This window comes from Podarcis bocagei, assembly GCF_964188305.1.
Source record: "Podarcis bocagei genome assembly, chromosome: 2".
In the NCBI taxonomy this organism is placed as follows: domain Eukaryota; kingdom Metazoa; phylum Chordata; class Lepidosauria; order Squamata; family Lacertidae; genus Podarcis; species Podarcis bocagei.
Window position 1 is genome coordinate 22,726,523 of NC_138126.1, and position 20,007 is coordinate 22,746,529.

Consider the following 20,007-nt stretch of genomic DNA (forward strand, 5'->3'; position numbering starts at 1 on the left):
TTGAAGGACCTTCCAGAGGAGGCACTTGGGGAAGAATCACAAAAATTGCCTCCCTCCAGCCCTCTGACCTACTAATTCAGGCATCCCCAACCTTCGGTCCTGATGTTTTGGACTACAATGTTTTGGTCTACAATTCCCATCATCCCTGACCACTGGTCCTGTTAGCTAGGGATCAAGAGAGTTGTAGGCCAAAACATCTGGAGGGCTGCAGGTTGGGGATGCCTACACTAATTCCTTCTGACAACGGATGGATGCTGCTAATTACCACCCTTTCCATACAGATAAAGGTAAAGGGACCTCCGACTGTTAGGTCCAGTTGCGGACGACTCTGGGGTTGTGGCACTCATCTCGCTTTATTGGCCGAGGGAGCCGGCGTACAGCTTCCGGGTCATGAGGCCAGCATGACTAAGCCGCTTCTGGTAAACCAGAGCAGCGCACGGAAACCTTCCCGCCGGAGCGGTACCTATTTATCTACTTGCACTTCGTGCTTTCAAACTGCTAGGTTGGCAGGAGCAGGGACCGAACAATGGGAGCTCGCCCCGTCGCAGGGATTTGAACTGCCGACCTTCTGATTGGCAAGTCCTAGACTCTGTGGTTTCACCCACAGCACCACCCGCATCCCTTTCCATTTCTTAACCATCTGCTATTCATCATTCTTCTTTGACGGTATAGGTAATGTACAGGAAATCATTGTGGGAAGAAGGTAATCAGACCTATGAAGGAGAATTCATCTTACTGGGAGTGGCTGACCGCCCACGCTTGGAGATGCTGCTCTTTGCCATTATCCTGATCTGCTACGTGATGACCCTGTTGGGAAACACGACCATCATTGTGGTGTCGTGGCTGGACCCCCATCTCCACACCCCCATGTATTTCTTCCTCAGCAACCTCTCCTTCCTTGACCTGTGTTACACAACCAGCCTCGGACCACGAATGCTGGTGAGCTTCTGGAAGAAAAACAAGTCCATCTCCTATGGTGGCTGTGTGGCTGAGTTGTACATCTCCCTTGCTCTGGGCTCCACAGAATGTGTTCTTTTGCCTGTCATGGCCTATGACCGATATGCTGCCGTCTGCCATCCGCTGCGCTACACCACCATTATGAGCCGCTCTGTATGTTTCAAAATGGCTGCCTTTGCCTGGCTTTGTGGCTTCAGTAATTCACTAGTGCAGACAGTGTTGACTGTTCAGCTTCCACGGTGTGGAAATAACCAAATAGACACTTTTTTCTGTGAGGTGCCAGCCTTAATCAAATTGGCCTGTGTTGACACCACGTTCAATGAGGCTGAGCTCCTTTCTTCCAGTGTGGTTTATCTTCTGTTACCACTGAGTGTCATTATAACCTCTTACAGCTACATAACAGCTGCTGTGTTAAGGATCCGCTCAGCCAAAGGCAGGCAGAAGGCCTTCAGCACCTGTGCTTCCCACTTGATTGTGGTGTCGCTCTTTTACGGGTCAGCCATTTGCACTTACGTCCAGCCTCCATCCAGCTACTCCTTGGAGAATGGCAAGATGATGTCGCTCTTTTATACATTTGGTACCACTACCCTCAATCCACTGATCTACACTCTGAGGAACAAAGAGATGCACAAAGCTCTTGGAAGACTAATGAGGAAATCAACAACTTGAGTCGAATAGCTGCCAACTTTTTTTAAAAAAGGTTTTTTATTTATACTTTTCAAATTGATACATTTGATTAATTTTAGAATCCATTTAACATTTCAAAATTTGACTTCCTTCCCCCTCTTTCTGCGGTTCCTTAATTTTTTTCATTTCTGCATATCCAAATTCATTTTATTTGCTCATTTAATTATCTACTGTGAATATATAGTCTTATAAAACTGCAGATTATTACAGTAATCCTGCTAATATTTTTATCTGTTTACAAGTTGTCTGTAATTATTCAATAAACCATTTCCATTCTTTTATAAAGAGTTTGTTATCTTGATTTCTTATTTTTCCAGTAAGTTTCACCATTTCTGCATATTTCATAAGTTTTTGTGTCCATTCTTCCTTTCCTGGGACTTCTACTTCTTTCCATTTTGGCGCAAGTAACATTCTTGCTGCTGTAGTAGCATACATAAATTAATTTGTATACAATTTTGGTAGTTGTGTCCCTATAATTCCCAAAAGAATTTTTTATTAAAAAAATTATAAATGTTATTTTGAACATCATTTTCAATTTATTATAAATCATTTTCCAGTAAGCTTTAACCTTACTACAAGACCACCACATATGGTCTTTATGTTTCCAACATTTGTTTGATTTAGATTTTGCCAATTTTCTTGGTGTTAGATACCAATGATATATCATTTTCATATAATTTTCTCTTAAACCATAACACGCTGTAGATTTTACATTCAAATTCCACAATCGTTCCCATGCTTCCATATCTATATTATGACTGATATCTATTGCCCAGTGTATCATTGAAGATTTTATTTGCTCATACTTTGTCTCCCATTCCAATAATATTTTATACATTTTAGACAACACTTTTACATTACATTCCAGCAGGTCTCTCGCCAGTTGTGATATTTGTTCCCCAAAGCCTCATATCCAAACTTTATTAAACACTTCATTCAAATGATGATATTGTAACCATGTTGTTAATTTCCCAGATAATTCCTTAAATTCTTTAAATTTATACTCTCCTCCCTCTTGTTTTTATAAATTTCTATAAATTGTCCACCCGTCTGTCATGTTCTTTTTCTTTACTGCTATAGCTTCCAGCAGTGAAAGCCATAATGGTGTTCTTACTTCTAGTAAATTCTTGTAACTATCCCACACTGTATACAATTTTTTTCCTAATTATATGGTTTGTAAATCCTTTATGAACATTCACCTTTTTGTACCATAAATAAGTGTGCCAGCCAAAAATATTATCATGACTTTCTTAGTCTTAAAATATGTGAATTTTCTAACATCATCCATTCCTTCAACCAACAAAGACAGGGTGCTTCATAATATAATCTCAGATCTAGCAGGGGAAAACCTCCTCTTTCTTTTGCATCTATTATTTTTTATATTTTATCCTCGGTTTTTTCCTGTTTAGAAATATCTTTTCGTGATGCCCAAAAACAATCCGTCCTGCCAATCATTGGAATCGATCGAAACAGAAATAACATTCTTGGCAACACGTTCATCTCTATGGTCAACACTCAACAGCCTAATAATGAAAGATTCAAATTTGGGACAGAATGGCTGCCAACTCTAATAATAATGAATTGTCCTTCATTCTATGGTGACTTGCAGTGTTGCTTCTGTTCATTTGTTTTTAATGATTATTTTACAGATGTTTTATTGGTGTTTGGAATATTTCAGTGTTGTAACATTGTAATGTAATAATGACATTATTTTCATAGAAAGGTGAGGTGAAAATGCTGTAAATCAGTGCTCACGATTGGTGGACCTTGGACCCCAGGGGATCCATGGCACCATTCACATAACAAAGGCTGCCATAGAGATATTAAAAAATTAAAAAGTAAGGGTCCATTTGAAAAGCAGAGATCTCAGTGCCGGATTACCAAATAGGCAGAGTAATCACCAGCCTATGGGCTCCATGCCCATAGTTTGAACTCCCTTCGAACTAAATCCAGTTCTCCAAATGTGACACCACATGAGGTCTCCTAACAGCTAACTGGAATACCCAGAAATATCCATATGCAATGAAATAAATTTCTCCTAACAACTTTGAAAAGTTCTGCATAGCTAGTTAATTCAAAGACTTTTGCCCCCTAAGGAGTTAAGTAGTGTTTTCTTTTCCATCCCTTCCCTGGTGTAAGTCACAGCCTCCAGAGGATGCTGTGCAAGGGAAGAGGAGGCAGGTCATTTGGGGCTTCTTTGCTCATGACTGAAGGGTAACATGTAGTTTCCCCTTAATTATTGAGTCTGAGTTCTGGCCCTTATGGGGCTTCATGATGGTTTCTCAGAGAGCTGCTGAAGAAGGGGAGAGAGAGCAATTTCCTCCACCTCTCCCATCCTGCTGGATAACATCATAAAATCATTTATCCTGACCCCTGAAGGCCCCTTATGAGACACAGAGATCAGACTACTATGGCATTGTAGATGTGCTGGTACCAACAGATAGTATGGGACACAATGCTGAGGCAGAAGAGCCAAAGCGCTGGACCGAATTAGGCAAGCCGACCAGAGTAAGAGTTGCAGGGAGCATTTCTCTTTTCCCACCATCATTTACACTGATCCTTACAGAGATGCCTCCAGTTGTAAGAGAATCTGCATTTCTTTCTTTTTCAGTCTCCTCCTGCCCTTTCCCCCTTGACCCTCTCCCTTCAGATACACATACACACTGCTCTTTCTCTCTGCTTTTTCAAAAAGATTTCTTCTTATTTGATTTCATTCTCTAGCTCCTTCGACTATAGAACAGGAAGGTGTAAAGCAACCTTCTCTGGCGTTGTGCCTGACAGGTGGTTTGAATGACAACTGCCATCAATTGACATGATTGTCAATTGATGTGATATGATAGCCATGTTCAAATATATAAAAGGATGTCACATAGAGGAGGGAGAAAGGTTGTTTTCTGCTGCTCCAGAGAAGCGGACACGGAGCAATGGATCCAAACTACAAGAAAGAAGATTCCACCTAAACATTAGGAAGAACTTCCTGACAGTAAGAGCTGTTCGACAGTGGAATTTGCTGCCAAGGAGTGTGGTGGAGTCTCCTTCTTTGGAGGTCTTTAAGCAGAGGCTTGACATCCATATGTCAGGAGTGCTCTGATGGTGTTTCCTGCTTGGCAGGGGGTTGGACTCGATGGCCCTTGTGGTCTCTTCCAACTCTATGATTCTATGATTCTATGATTAATAGTCAGGGGTGTGTGAGGTTTATTCTGAAGCAGCCTTCCCTTTCCTACCACACCACCCCTGCCTGTTGGACTACAACTCCCATCATCCATCACCATTGGCTAAGGTGTCTGAGGGAAGATGGGAGTAGTAGTCCAACAAAACCCGGCAACTCAAGCATGGAGAATACTGTGTAATACTGAGATAGCTGGACATGCTCTTATTGGCTATAAGACAATTTCATGACTGCCTAGGCTACCCCTGGTATTTTCCACACTACCCTCTTGATGACCTGGACTACGGAGCTGTATCCAGAGTGAGATCTGTGAGAGTTTTCTTGGCCCAAGGTGGAGCCACTTGCTCCCTCAACACAGATTGTCACAGCAGACCAAGAGTCAGGGGTGAGCTAATTCCAAAAATGAAGGGTGCTAAAAGTTCTATCATGGCAGGAATTCAAAAGATATTTTGGTTAAATTAATACAATTTTGGTTTGCTTGATAAGTAAAGGGTGTAAAACTGAGTGCCAAATGCTTGCAGTTATATATTTTATATGATAATATCAATCCTATTTGGTTTTCCAAAAGTAGTTTATGTGCTTTTTCATCAAACGTCAACTTACCAAACTAAATGTTGTTCAGTCACAAAAATAATATCAGATTTGAATTCCTCACACTCAAGAATACCTTGCAATAGTTAAGTTTCAACCCTCAAATGACACACCCTTCTGAGGTAGTGTGAGGAGTGTCATATTGAGAAAGGGACCACATATTATAGGATGGATGGAAGAGAAATGAAGAGAAGAAAAGAGATAAAATATTGGATACGCATTTTTCAGAATGAATTTACTTCTCACTGAGACAGAGGTGAACTAATTCCAAAAATAAGGGTTGCTAAAATGTTTTAATATACAGTAACTTAGAAATTCAAAAGAAATTTTGGTTAAATTAATACAATTTTTATTAATTAATTAATTAATACCAACGTTTTGCTTGGTAAATAAAATGGGTGTAAGATTGCATAGATATCATTCAAATTGATTGCCAAGTAGTTGCAGTTATATATTTTATATGATAAAATTAGTATTATTTGGTTTTCCAAAAGTAGTTTATGTGCTTCTTCATCAAGTGTGAACTTACCAAACTAAACGTTGTACAGTCACAAAAATAATAGCAGATTTGAATTCCTCACACTCAAAAATACCCCTCACTGAATAAATTGGCAAAAACTAAGTTTCAGCCTTAAAATGACACTCCCTAGTGAGGTAGTGTGAGGAGTATCATCTGAGAAAGAAAGGGACAATAAATTATAGGATGGATGGATGTGAAATGAAGAGAATAGAGAGAAAATATTGAACACACCTTTTTCAGTTCATGAGACATGGCACTTTCAACAATATGCTGGTGAGTAATTTTCTTGTCTTGTCCTAAAGTTTCTCTCCCTCACAGCTTTGAGACATGTGCTTGGAAATGTATATGGGGAAAGTGTATGGGAAGGATATTTCAAGCTGAAGCTGGGAAACAGATTAAGCATCTTTATCGCGGATTCCTCCTCCCTTCCTAAATTGATTCTTCTTTTAAATACGGGGGGGGGGGGGCAAGCAGGTTTTGTGTTTCTGTTTCTTGTATTTGCAGCTGATACAATTAGGTTATTCAACCTTTGTTAAGTTTCTCTAAACAGATTTTCCTTATAAGGGAGGTCTCCAACCCTGGATTCTTTTATTGTATACTCTTTGTCTTTACGTATTTTTAACCGCAAGTCTGCATTTTTCTGAGATTTGACCACCAGAATAGTACACAGTATTCAAAGTGCAGCTGACCACTGGTTTACATATGAGCATATGGTAGCTGGTACTTTATTTCAATCTAATTATTTTCAACTCTAATTTGCCTTCTTTGTATCACTACAAAATATTATCGTTTTCAGTAAGCATCTCAATCCTTACATGTCCAGAGCCAAACAACATTTTCTCCTTTTAAAACAGGAATAGGCTAACTCCCAGTTTGTGGGTTCCTGTCAGAAGCCACTGTATTTTGTATGAACTAAACTCTTCTGGTATGTTCTAAAGGTAGCACCATCTAGAGCACATTTAAATATTTATTTGAAAATACTGATATCCCACTACAGTGGTACCTCGGGTTAAGAACTTAATTCGTTCTGGAGGTCCGTTCTTAACCTGAAACTGTTCTTAACCTGAAGCACCACTTTAGCTAATGGGGCCTCCCGCTGCTGTCGTGCCACCACCGCACGATTTCTGTTCTCATCCTGAAGCAAAGTTCTTAACCCAAGGTACTATTTCTGGGTTAGCGGAGTCTGTAAGCTGAAGTGTCTGTAACCCGAAGCGTCTGTAACCCGAGGTACCACTGTACTCATAAAAATACCAGAGTGGTTTTCCACAGCTCTGAATAAAAACCATACAATAAAAAACGCAGAGCAATCTTAAAATACAAGATCAGCTACGTATTTTCTTCCATTAGCACTTTGCCTCCCATCATTCCCGATCATTTCCCATGCTTTCTGGGAGCTGAAGTCCAGTGTTGGTTTTCCCTGTGCTAGAATAACCTGGAGCAAGAATGCATGCCCATCCACCCTTCTGCTTGTCTTGTGTGTAGAAAGCATGGGTCCAAGTGATTTTCCACTTCTCCCATTCTTTCTAGGCAGAGGTTTTGCCTTTGCCCTGCTACTTGCCCCGGAAAGTCCACACTTTAGTGCTAAATCAGAGCACCCTAGTCTTCTGATTGTAACCTGGTTTAACTCCTTTTAATCTTGAATATCAGATTACCCTTGGCCCTCCAGACATAGCTGAACTACAACTCCCAGCATCCCATGCTTTTGGCAATGCTTGCAAGGGCCGAAGAGGGTTGTAGTTCTGGAACATCAGGAGGGTTCACCATCCCTGCATTAAGCCATGTAAAAATTAGAAGGTTTGCTCATTGTACACATGGTACATGGGTGATCTCAGCCATACCAAGATGCCACTATTGCTTTTGTGTGTGTGTTTTTAAATGATATTTATTAAAATTTCAGAAACAAAAAAATTACATAGTTAAAAGTAAAAAAGACAAGGAAAAATATAAAAAGGAGAAAAAACATACAAAATACAAAGTATAAAAAGGGGAAAAAAAGAAAACACACTTAAAAACAAATTAATCCTTCCATATCTTACATTTCATTTCCTTGCTTTCCTGACCTCCTCTCACCTCCCTTTTTTGTATTCCAGTTCAATTGGTTAATTCAGCAATTCCTTACCCTCTTTGTTTTTGTCTTAATCCTTTAACTTAATATATTATAGCTTTAGATTCTCACCTATTAACCATCCATTTTTACATACACCTTTATGACATTGCTGCTAAAACCACTTAACTTCATTCTGACATCATTCTAACATTCATTAATTTTACAATATTTCTGTAAGTAGTCTTTGAATTTCTTCCAATCTTCTTCCACCGACTCTTCTCCCTGGTCTCGGATTCTGCCAGTCATTTCCGCCAATTCCATGTAGTCCATCACCTTCATCTGCCATTCTTCCAGAGTGGGTAGATCTTGTGTCTTCCAATACTTTGCAATAAGTATTCTTGTTGCTGTTGTAGCATACATAAAGAAAGTTCTGTCCTTCTTTGGCACCATTTGGCCGACCATGCCCAGGAGAAAGGCCTCTGGTTTCTTCAGGAAGGTATATTTAAATACCCTTTTCATTTCATTATAAATCATCTCCCAGAAAGCCTTAATCCTTGGGCACGTCCACCAAAGGTGAAAGAATGTACCTTCAGTTTCTTTACATTTCCAACATTTATTGTCGGGCAAATGATAGATTTTTGCAAGCTTGACTGGTGTCATGTACCACCTGTATATCATTTTCACATTCTCTCTTAAGGCATTACATGCCGTGAACTTCATACCTGTGGTCCATAACTGTTCCCAATCAGCCATCATTATGTTATGTCCAACATCTTGTGCCCATTTAATCTTAGCAGATTTCACCGTTTCATCCTGTGTATTCCATTTCAACAGCAATATAAAAAAATTCCTTCCAGTAGCACCTTAAAGACCAACTAAGTTAGTTCTTGGTATGAGCTTTCGTGTGCATGCACACTTCTTCAGATACACATCTGTGTATCTGAAGAAGTGTGCATGCACACGAAAGCTCATACCAAGAACTAACTTAGTTGGTCTTTAAGGTGCTACTGGAAGGAATTTTTTTATTTTGACTATGGCAGACCAACACGGCTACCTATCTACTACTTTCAACAGCAAGTTATACATCCTTGACAAAGTCTTAGTTTTGGGTCCTTACAGTTCTATTTCTAATTTTGATTTTTCCACCTGGAAGCCAATTTTCTTGTCCAGATTGTATGCCTCCATTATCTGATAATAATGAAGCCAGTCTCGCACTTTGTTTTTTAATTTCTCAAAACTCTGCAATTTCAGTCTATCTTCCTCTTGTTCCAAAATTTCCCAATATTTCGGCCATTTGACCTCCATATTGAGCTTTTTCTGAGCCTTCGCTTCCATCGGTGACAGCCACCTTGGGGTTTTATTTTTCAGTAGGTCCTTATATCTTATCCAGACATTGAACAATGCTTTCCTGACAATATGGTTTTTAAATGCTTTATGTGCTTTGATCTTATCATACCACAAGTATGCATGCCATCCAAATACATTATTAAAACCTTCTAAATCCAAAATGTCTGCGTTTTCAAGAAGCAGCCATTCTTTCAACCAGCAAAAGGCTGCTGATTCATAATAACGTTTAAGGTCTGGCAGGGCAAATCCACCTCTTTCCTTTGCATCTGTTAATATTTTAAATTTTATTCTAGGCTTCTTGCCGTGCCAGATAAATCTAGAGATATCTCTCTGCCACTTCTTGAAACAGTCCATTTTGTCCAAAATTTGCAATGTTTGAAACAGAAACAACATTCTAGGCAATACATTCATTTTTATAGCAGCAATACGGCCTAGCAGTGAAAGCTTCAAATTTGACCAGATTTCTAAGTCTTTTTTCACTTCAGTCCATCATTTTTCATAGTTGTCTTTAAATAGATTCCCATTTTTAGCTGTCATGTTAATCCCCAGGTATTTCACTTTCTTAACCACTGTTAAACCTGTCTCATTCTGAAACCTCTCTCTCTCCATTGCAGTTAAACTTTTCTCTAAGACCTTTGTTTTTAACTTATTCAGTTTAAATCCTGCAACCTGACCAAATTCTTGAATCAGTTCCAAAACCCTTTTAGTACTAGATTCTGGCTCCTGTAACGTCAATACTAAGTCATCTGCAAATGCTCTCAACTTGTACTGTTTAGCTCCGACTTGTATACCTTTAACCAACTGGTCCCTTCTAATCATATTCAGCAGAACTTCCAGGACCGATATAAAAAGCAATGGGGAGATTGGGCAACCTTGTCGTGTCCCTTCTTCTATCTTAAATTCTTCCGTCACCACATTATTTACAATTAATTTAGCCACTATTGCTTTTGTGCCAGCGGTTTATTCCAGCTCCATTTTGAGTAGGTATTTTCCTATTTTTGTTTCATCCTTTTCTAGATAATGTACAGGGAAGCAATGTGGGAAGAAGGCAATAAGAGCTATGAAGGAGAATTTATCTTACTCGGAGTGGCTGACCACCCATGCTTGAAGACGTTGCTCTTTGCAATTCTCCTGCCCTGCTACATGATGACCTTTCTGGGCAACACAACCATCATTGTGGTGTCGCGGCTGGACCCCCATCTCCACACCCCCATGTATTTCTTCCTCACCAATCTTTCCTTCCTTGATCTTCAGCAACATCTGGAGGGCTGAATGTTCACCATCCCTACATTAAGCTATGTAATAATGAGATGGTTTTCTCATTGCACACATGGTTCCTGGTTCATATTCATACTGCATAGATTCAGAAGCAGATTGGGTAGAGATTACACTTAACTGGCGCTTGGACTTGGAGAATGGGGACGAGTCTCATGTCCAAGAATGAAAATCACTGGGTGATCACAGTCTTGCAACCATGCCACTATTGTTTTTGTGCCAACTGTTTATTCCAGCACCATTTGAGTAGGTATTTTGCTATTTTTGTTTCTTCCTTTTCTAGATAATGTACAGGGAAGCATTGTGGGAAGAAGGTAATCAGAGCTGTGAAGGAGAATTCATCTTACTGGGAGTCGCTGACCGCCCACACTTGGAGATGTTCCTCTTTGCCATTATCCTGACCTGCTACATGATGACCCTGCTGGGAAACACAACCATCATTGTGGTGTCACGACTGGACCCCCACCTCCACACCCCCATGTATTTCTTCCTCAGCAACCTCTCCTTCCTTGATCTCTGCTTCACCACCAGCCTCGGACCACAGATGCTGGTGAGCTTCTGGAAGAAGAAGAAGTCTATCTCCTATGGTGGCTGTGTGGCTGAATTGCACATCTCCCTTGCTCTGGGCTCTACAGAATGCGTCCTTTTGGCTGTCATGGCCTATGACCGATATGCTGCAGTCTGCCATCCACTGCGCTACACTACCATTATGAGCCACTCCTTATGTTTCAAGATGGCTGCCATCGCCTGGCTTTTTGGCTTCAGTAATTCACTAGTGCACACAGTGATGACTGTTCAGCTTCCACGGTGTGGAGAGAACCGAATAGACCATTTTTTCTGTGAGGTGCCAGCCTTAATCAAATTGGCCTGTGTTGACACCTCCTTCAACGAGGCTTTGCTTGTTGCTTTTAGCGCAGTGTTCCTTATAGTACCACTAGGCCTCATTATGGTCTCTTATAGCTATATTGTGGTTGCTGTGTTGAGGATTCACTCAGCAGAGAGCAGGCAGAAGGCCTTCAACACCTGTGCTTCCCACTTGATCGTGGTGTCGCTCTTTTATGGGACGGCCATCTTCAGCTATGTCCAGCCCGCATCCAACTACTCCCGCGATCAGGGCAAGATGGTTTCCCTTTTCTATACATTTATTGTCACCATGCTCAATCCCCTAATCTATACCCTGAGGAACAAAGAGGTGCACAAAGCTCTAAGAAGACTGACAAAGAGAACCTAAGACCATTGTCTCCCAACTCCATGCAGAGGCTCTGTGGTTATATTTTAATAAAAATAAATAAAATCTCACTGATCACTTATATGGCAACCAGAGCTTCTTTTTTATGTTGGATTGCCTGTGCTTGATTGTGGTGTCCATCCAGCTACTCCAGCTACTTCCAACAATAAATCTGAATACCTCAACCACTTGATATCCATATTTAACTTTTTCTGGGCCTTCGCCTCCATTGGTGAAAGCCATCTGGGTGTCTTCCTTTCTAAGAGATCTTTCTATTTTATCCATACGTTGTACAGAGATTTCCTAATTACATGATTTTTGAAAGCATTATGGGCCTTTACTTTATCATACCATAGATATGCATGCCATCCAAACAAATTATCGAATCCCTCTAAATCTAAAACATCAGTGTCTTCTAGTTGTATCCATTCTTTAATCCAGCAAAAAGCAGCTGCCTCAAAATAGATTTTCAAATCTGGCAGGGAGAATCCCCCTCTTTCTTTAGAATCCCTAAGTAATTTATATTTAATTCTGGGTTTTCTCCCCTGCCAGATAAATCTAGATAAAGCTTTCTGCCATTCTTTAAAGCATTTCACATAGTCTATGATTGGGAGGGCTTGAAACAAAAATAACATCTTTGGCAATACATTCATCTTAACCACTGAAATCTGGCCCATTAATGACAGTTTTAAATTTGACCATATCTCTAGGTCTCTCTTAATTTCATTCCATAGTTTCTCATAGTTCTCTTTATATAAGTTCAAGTTTTTCCCAGACAGATTCACACCCAAATACTTGACTTTTTTCACAAAATCTAGACCCGTCTTTTCTTGTAATAGTTTTCTTTCATCATTATCCAGATTTTTCTCTAATACTTTGGTTTTACTCTTATTTAACTTAAATTCCGCTACCTGCCCAAATTCCTGTATCAACTCCGGTGCTTTCACTGCACTGGAGTCTGGATCCTGTAATGTCAGTACTAATTTGTCAGCAAAGGCTTTTAATTTATATTGTTTGGATTCTACTTTAATACAGTGGTGCCCCGCAAGACGAATGCCTCGCAAGACGAAAAACTTGCTAGATGAAAGGGTTTTTCGTTTTTTGAGCTGCTTCGCAAGACAAATTTCCCTATGGGCTTGCTTCGCAAGACGAAAACGTCTTGCAAGTTTGTTTCCTTTTTCGTAAAACCGTTAAAACCCAAGGTGCATTGCTTGAAGAGGTGCAGTTGCGACTTGACTTCGAGGAGCAACTCATAGCATGCGGTGTGGTAGCCTTTTTTGAGGTTTTTGAAGACTTTGGCAATTTTTGAAGCTTTTCCAAAACTTCTTTTGCAGCCATTTGGTAAGTTAAACTTTTAAAACTTTTTTGGGGGGTTTTGGATTTTGGGTTGGGGTGTTTGGAATTCAAGGACTTGATGTTGGGGGGGGGTTGCAAGAATCTGGAAGCTTATGTGGTTTTTTTCTGCATTTTTATGATTTTTGTGACCATTGGGCCATGTTGTTGTTTTTTAAAAAAAAAATTCTGGGTTTGAATTTCTGTGTGGTGGGTGGCTGGGGGAACAGTTGGGGAGGGGTTTGCAAGAATCTGGGAGCTTGTGTGGGGTTTTTTTTTTTTTGAATTTTTATGATTTTCTGTGACCATTGGGCCATGTTGGTTTTTTTAAAAAAAAATTCTGGGTTTCAATTTCTGTGTGGTGGGTGGCTGGGGGAACAGTTGGGGAGGGGTTTGCAACAGTTGGGGAGGGGTTTGCAATTTCTGTGTGGTGGGTGGGTGGCTGGGGGAACAGTTGAGGTTTTTGAAGACTTTGGCGATTTTTGAAGCTTTTCCAAAACTTCTTTTGCAGCCATTTGGTAAGTTAAACTTTTAAAACTTTGGATTTTGGGTTGGGTGTTTGGAATTCAAGGACTTGGTTCTGGGTTTGAATTTCTGTGTGGTGGGTGGCTGGGTGCTTTTGAATTTTTTGGATGTGAAGCACTGATTCTTTTTTTTTCTGAGTTTGCGTAGCTAGGAGTTGTGTTGCCATGGGACCCAAGAAGACTGCTGCTGCAGAGGCCGGTGAGAGGAAGAAGGAGAAGGTGATGCTGGAAATGAAGAAGGAGATCATCCGGAAGCACGAAGGTGGAATGCGTGTGACAGACCTCGCCAGGGAGCACGGGAGGAATCCATCGACCATCGGGACCATCCTGAAGATGAGGGAGAAGATCCTTGCGACTGATGCAGCCAAGGAAGTCACCAGGATCGTAAAGAACCGCCCAGCTGTTCTGGAGGAGGTCAAGAAGTTGCTGCTCATCTGGTTAGAAGAGAAGCAGCGTGCAGGGGACACAGTGACTGAGGCCGTCATTTGTGAGAAGGCCAAGGCCTTGCACGCAGACCTCGTCCGGGAACAGCCAGGAACCTCAGGCGAGCCAGAAGTCTTCAAGGCAAGCAGAGGTTGGTTTGACCGGTTCAAGGCAAGATCTGGAATCCACAGCGTGGTCAGGCATGGAGAGGCTGCCAGTTCTGATGTTCCTGCGGCTGAAGACTTTGCAGCGGAGTTCCTGGAGGCTGTGAAGACAGAGGGCTACGTTCCACAGCAGGTCTTCAACCGCGACGAGACTGGGCTGTTTTGGAAGAGGATGCCCAAAAGGACTTTCATCACACAGGAGGAGGCCAAGTTGCCTGGCCACAAGCCCATGAAGGACCGTCTGACCCTGCTCTTCTGTGCCAACGCAAGCAGCGACCTGAAGATCAAGCCCCTGCTGGTGTACCACTCGGAGAACCCACGGGCCTTCAAGAAACACAAGGTCGACAAGGAGCAGCTGAGTGTCATGTGGCGATCCAACAGTAAGGCTTGGGTCACACGTGTGCTGTTTGTGGACTGGGTCAATCTTGCTTTTGGCCCTGCTGTCAAACAGTACCTGCTGGACAACAACCTGCCGCTGAAGGCTTTGCTTCTGATGGACAATGCTCCTGCTCATCCTAAAGGCCTTGAGAAGGACTTGTTGGAGGAGTTCAGCTTCATCAGCATCATGTTCCTGCTGCCTAACACCACGCCACTGCTCCAGCCGATGGATCAGCAGCTCATCGCCAATTTCAAAAAACTCTACACCAAGGAGCTTTTCAGGCGATGCTTCGAGGTGACTGATTGCACCACCATCACCCTAAGGGAATTCTGGAAGGACCACTTCGACATCGTCACCTGCTTGAAGATGATCACCACGGCCTGGAATGGGATCAGCCAGAGAAATTTGAATTGCGCTTGGCGCAGCCTGTGGCCGGACTGTGTGGCACCAAGTGACTCTGATGCACCAGAGTCAACAGTGGTGCAGGACATTGTTGCCTTGGGGAGGACCATGGGCCTGGAGGTCACAGAGGAGGACATCAGCGAGCTGGTGGAGGAGCACGACCACGAGCTGACCACCCAGGAGCTGGTCGAACTGCAGGCAGAGGCTGCGCAGGAGCAGGCCTTGCTGGAAGAGGAGGAAGCAACTGAGGAATGGCTGTCCTCCAAAGAACTGAGGGACATTTGCATGAAGTGGAAGGATGTGCAGGCTTTTGCACAGCGGCACCACCCTGACAAGCACGTGGCACATGACCTTGTGAACACTTTTGATATGAGGGTCATGTCGCCTTTCAGGGAGGTGCTGAAAAGGCGGATGAAGCAGCAGACCATGGACAGGTTCTTCAGCAAGAAGCCAAGAGTGGAAGGGGAACCTTCTTCAAGTGGTCCCCCGGAGTCTTAGAAAATGTACTGTACACTTTGTTGATTTTTAAATGTTTTTCTGTCATGTTTAGAAACTTAATTTATTGTTCCTTCAATTTTTGAAATGCTCTTTACAGTATGTGTGACTTTAAAGAGCACTTAATAAACTCTTGTTGTACCAAATTTGGCTTTGTTTGGACTTTTTTTGACCATAGGAACGCATTAATTGAATTTCAATGCATTCCTATGGGATTTCGTGCTTCGCAAGACGAAAAATTCGCTAGACAAAAAACTCACGGAACGAATTAATTTCGTCTTGTGAGGCACCACTGTACCTTTAATTTGTTCATCTTTTCTAATCATACTTAACAAGACCTCTAGGACCGAAATAAACAGCAGAGGGGGAAGTGGGCACCCTTGCCTGGTTCCCTTCTCAATTCAAATTTCCTCTGGTACCACATTATTTACAATAATTTTAGCTTTTTGTTCATGATAAAAGCACTTATTAGTGGTAGCATAAAGAATTTGCTTCGGGTTGTTCTGTGATGCTTCCTCAGTGTTACCACATAACTGCTGGGGCTACAGCATAACAAATGTGGGAGAAACCTCCTACACCAAACATTTGTGGTATAGAATATTTCAACAGGAAGTTTGCAATGAATGGAAATGCAGCAGTGTGACTGCCCCCACCCCAAATTCTGCAGGTGCAATCAGCATGGTTTGGGCAACCCAGCCAGATGGGCAGGGTACATATAAAATTATTGTTGTTGTTGGATTGTATGTGACCACCCCAAAAGCATCCTGAGCGCAAAGAGCTATGAATGTGTTAAAAAGGACAGCTGCAGGGGCCCTTAATTTGACTTTGCAATCCAAGATCTTTCGGCTTAGCTGTCTGCCAGTTCTACACACAAACACACACAAACACACACACACACACACACCCCAACACACTACTTTTCTGTTTAATGCATTTTACGGCTGCTGATTGTCATTGTGTCATGTGAACCAGCCATGTGGCATTATTGCTACTTTGGTGGGGGTGACTTCCATCCTGCAGAACCAGTTTGACACTGTCTTTCCCACCTTCCTTCCCCTCCCATCTTTGGCCTTACAGTAGATCTGTAGGAAGGACATTTTATCCTCCATTTTATTCCCATCAACCCAACGGTTGTATTAATGGCAGTCTTTTTTATCTTTTTTTTTAATAAAAGGATATTAGTTCTCAATACACACCTCCAAATGTAACTTCTCAATAAATAATGCTGCTAGGGGTGAAGGAGGAGTTGGATTTTGTTCCCATGTTAATAAGAAAGTACCTAATAGGCACCAGCAGTTACCATTCAACCTTAAAATGAATGCACCTGAACTCCGAAGGTGAATGTAGACATTACACTGAACATGGTGTTCAGGCTCTAAATATCAGTTGCCAGGAACCGCAACTGGAGACGGTGGTTGTTGTGCTCTCTTTGAGCTTATCCACTTTTAGCTTTCCTCCACGCTTTCCAGACGTGGCCCATGCTTTAAATCTGCGCCTGAATGACCTTTTGCTTTAAAGAGTGTTTTCTGTGGTGAATGCTCTGGAGCAAAATGGGGGGGGGGCACCTTTTAAAACAAGGACATGTGCCTGGAAAGAACGTACCTCAGGATATAAATTAGTGCATTAAGCGTGGTGACAACAAATGTATAGAAAAAGGAAACCATCTTGCCTGGTCACAAGAATAGTTGGACCGGGGGCTGAAGGTAACTGAAAATGGCTGCCCCATAAAACAGCGACACCACAATCAAGTGGGAGGCACAGGTGTTGAAGGCCTTTTGACTTCCCTCAGCTGAGTAAACCTAACACAGCATCATAGTGTAGCTATGAAAGTCCATAACGAGGCCTAGGGGTGCTACAAGGAATACCACACTGGAAGCAAAGAGCACCACCACATTCAGTGAGGTGCCAGAACAGGCCTATTTGACTGAGGCTAGCACCCAGGGCCAGCCCTATCATGGGGCAAACTAGATAAATGCCTAGGCCACAGACCTCAGAGGGGTGCAGTACAGACCGCAGTGTCCAGCCTGATTCATTGGCATATCCGGCAGTCAATTCAAAATTAAAAAGAAGCTCTGGTTAAGACAAAAAGTGCCACATAAGTGATCAGTGAGGTTTTATTTATTTTTTATTAAAATATAACCACACAGTCTCTGAACGGAGTTGGGAGACATTGGTCTTAAGTTTTCTTCATCAGTCTTCTTAGAGCTTTGTGTACCTCTTTGTTCCTCAGGGTATAGATTAAGGGATTGAGCATGGTGACAACAAATGTATAGAAAAGGGAAACCATCTTGCCCTGATCGCGGGAGTAGTTGGACGGGGGCTGGACATAGCTGAAGGTGGCCGTCCCATAAAAGAGCGACACCACGATCAAGTGGGAAGCACAGGTGTTGAAGGCCTTCTGCCTGCTCTCTGCTGAGCGGATCCTCAACACAGCAACCACAATATAGCAATAAGAGACCATAATGAGGCCTAGTGGTACTATAAGGAAGACGGCACTAGAAGCAACAAGCAAAGCCTCATTGAAGGAGGTGTCAACACAGGCCAATTCGATTAAGGCTGGCACCTCACAGAAAAAATTGTCTATTCGGTTCTCTCCACACCGTGGGAGCCGAAGAGTCATCACCGACTCCACCACTGAGGTGCTTAGCCCACTAATCCAGGCAAAAGCAGCCATTTTGAAGCATACAGAGTGGCTCATAATGGTAGTGTAGCGCAGTGGGTGGCAGACGGCAGCATAGCGGTCACAGGCCATGACAGCCAAAAGAATACATTCTGTGGAGCCCAGAGCGAGAGAGATGTAGAGCTGGGCCACGCAGGCACCGTAACTGATGGCCTTGCTTTTCCTCCAAAAGTTCACCAGCATCTGTGGTCCAAGACTGGTAGTGAAGCAAAGATCAAGGAAGGAGAGGTTGCTGAGGAAGAAATACATAGGGGTGTGGAGATGGGGGTCCAGCCGCGACACCACAATGATTGTCGTGTTGCCCAGCAAGGTCATCGTGTAGCAGATCAGGACAAGACCAAAGAGAAACATCTCCAAGTGTGGGCGGTCAGCCACTCCCAGTAAGATGAATTCTCCTTCATGGCTCTGATTATCTCCCCACATTGCTTCTCTTTACAGCATCTGGAAAAGAAAAAAAGATATATAGCAAAATGCCTACTCAAATGGAGCTGGAATAAGCCGCTGGCACAAGAGCAATAGTGGCATCTTGGTATGGCTGAGATCACCCATGTACCATGTATGCAATGAGAAAACCTTCTAATTTTTACATGGTCTGATGCAGGGATAGGGTACCGGCACGTAAGGGTTGGGATGCTTATTGAAAATGGTAATGTTTTGTAGTGATCTAAAGAAGGCAAATTTAAAGTTGAGAATAATAAGATTGAACTAAAGTGCCAGCTACCATATGCTCCTATGTAAACCAGTGGTCAGCCACACTTGGAATCCTGTGTACTATTCTGGTGGTCAAATGTAGACTTGTGGTTAAAAACATGTAAAGACAAAGAGTATACAATAAAATGATCCAGGGTTGGAGACCTCCCTTATAAGGGAAAATCTGTTTAGAGAAATTTAACAAAGGTTGAATAACCTAATTGGATCAGCTGCAAATGCAAGTAACAGAAACACAAAAGCTGCTTTTTTGTTGCTGCTTGTATATAAAAGAAGGATCAACTTAAGGAGGGAGGAAGAATCTGTGATAAAGATGCTTAATCTGTCCTCCAACTTCATCTTAAAATATCCATCCCAGGCACTTTTCCCATACAGTGGTACCTCGGGTTACATACTCTTCAGGTTACATACGCTTCAGGTTACAGACTCTGCTAACCCAGAAATAGTACCTCGGGTTAAGAACTTTGCTTCAGGATGAGAACAGAAATCGTGCTCCGGTGGCGCAGAAGCAGCAGGAGGCCCCATTAGCTAAAGTGGTGCTTCAGGTTAAGAACAGTTTCAGGTTAAGAACGGACCTCTGGAACGAATTAAGTACTTAACCCGAGGTACCACTGTATACATTTCCAAGCACATGTCTCAAAACTTTGAGGGAGAGAAACTTTAGGAGGAAAAACAAGACAAGAAAATTGCTCACCAGCATATCATGAAAAGTGCCATGTCCCATGAACTGGAAAATGATAACAACAACAACAACAACAACAATAAGTAAACTTTTATTTGTATCCCATCCTCCACGGCCAAAACTGGGCTCAGAGCGGCTAATATCAAATATTTAACATTAGTATAAAATCAAACAATAATTAAATTACCCACTAAAAACAAGTGTATTCAGTATTATATCTCCATTCCTCTCTTCATTTCACATCCATCCATCCTATAATTTATGGTCCCTTTCTCAAGATGACACTCCTCACACTACCTCACTAGGGCATGTCATTTTAGGGGGTGAAACTTAATTTTTGCAAATTTATTCAGTGAGGGATATTTCTGAGTGTGAGGAATTCAAATCTGCTATTATT

At 42.0% G+C, this 20,007-nt stretch overlaps 2 protein-coding genes across 4 annotated transcripts; one reads left to right on the forward strand and one right to left on the reverse strand.

Moving 5' to 3' along the window:
- Positions 1–675: 675 nt before the first annotated feature.
- LOC308581017 (olfactory receptor 2G3-like) lies at positions 676–11,838 on the forward strand (the record flags this gene model as incomplete). 3 transcript variants are annotated; one of them, XM_081183450.1, is made up of 2 exons in its annotated part: positions 676–798; positions 11,003–11,838. In XM_081183450.1, 2 exons carry the CDS (start codon positions 676–678, stop codon positions 11,822–11,824), a joined length of 945 nt encoding a protein of 314 aa, XP_081039576.1. In that variant the 3' UTR covers positions 11,825–11,838. The 3 variants fall into 3 exon arrangements, with proteins under 3 accessions (XP_081039576.1, XP_081039575.1, XP_081039574.1); XM_081183449.1 differs by lacking the exon at positions 676–798 and adding an exon at positions 5,116–5,198 and having other exon boundaries at positions 10,877–11,838; XM_081183448.1 differs by lacking the exon at positions 676–798 and adding an exon at positions 5,976–6,197 and having other exon boundaries at positions 10,877–11,838.
- A 5,802-nt stretch (positions 11,839–17,640) lies between these two features.
- LOC308581046 (olfactory receptor 2G3-like) lies at positions 17,641–19,066 on the reverse strand. The gene has a single exon (XM_081183486.1). The coding sequence runs from the start codon at positions 18,641–18,643 to the stop codon at positions 17,717–17,719; it is 927 nt and encodes a 308-aa protein (XP_081039612.1). The 5' UTR covers positions 18,644–19,066; the 3' UTR covers positions 17,641–17,716.
- Between the last annotated feature and the right edge of the window lie 941 nt (positions 19,067–20,007).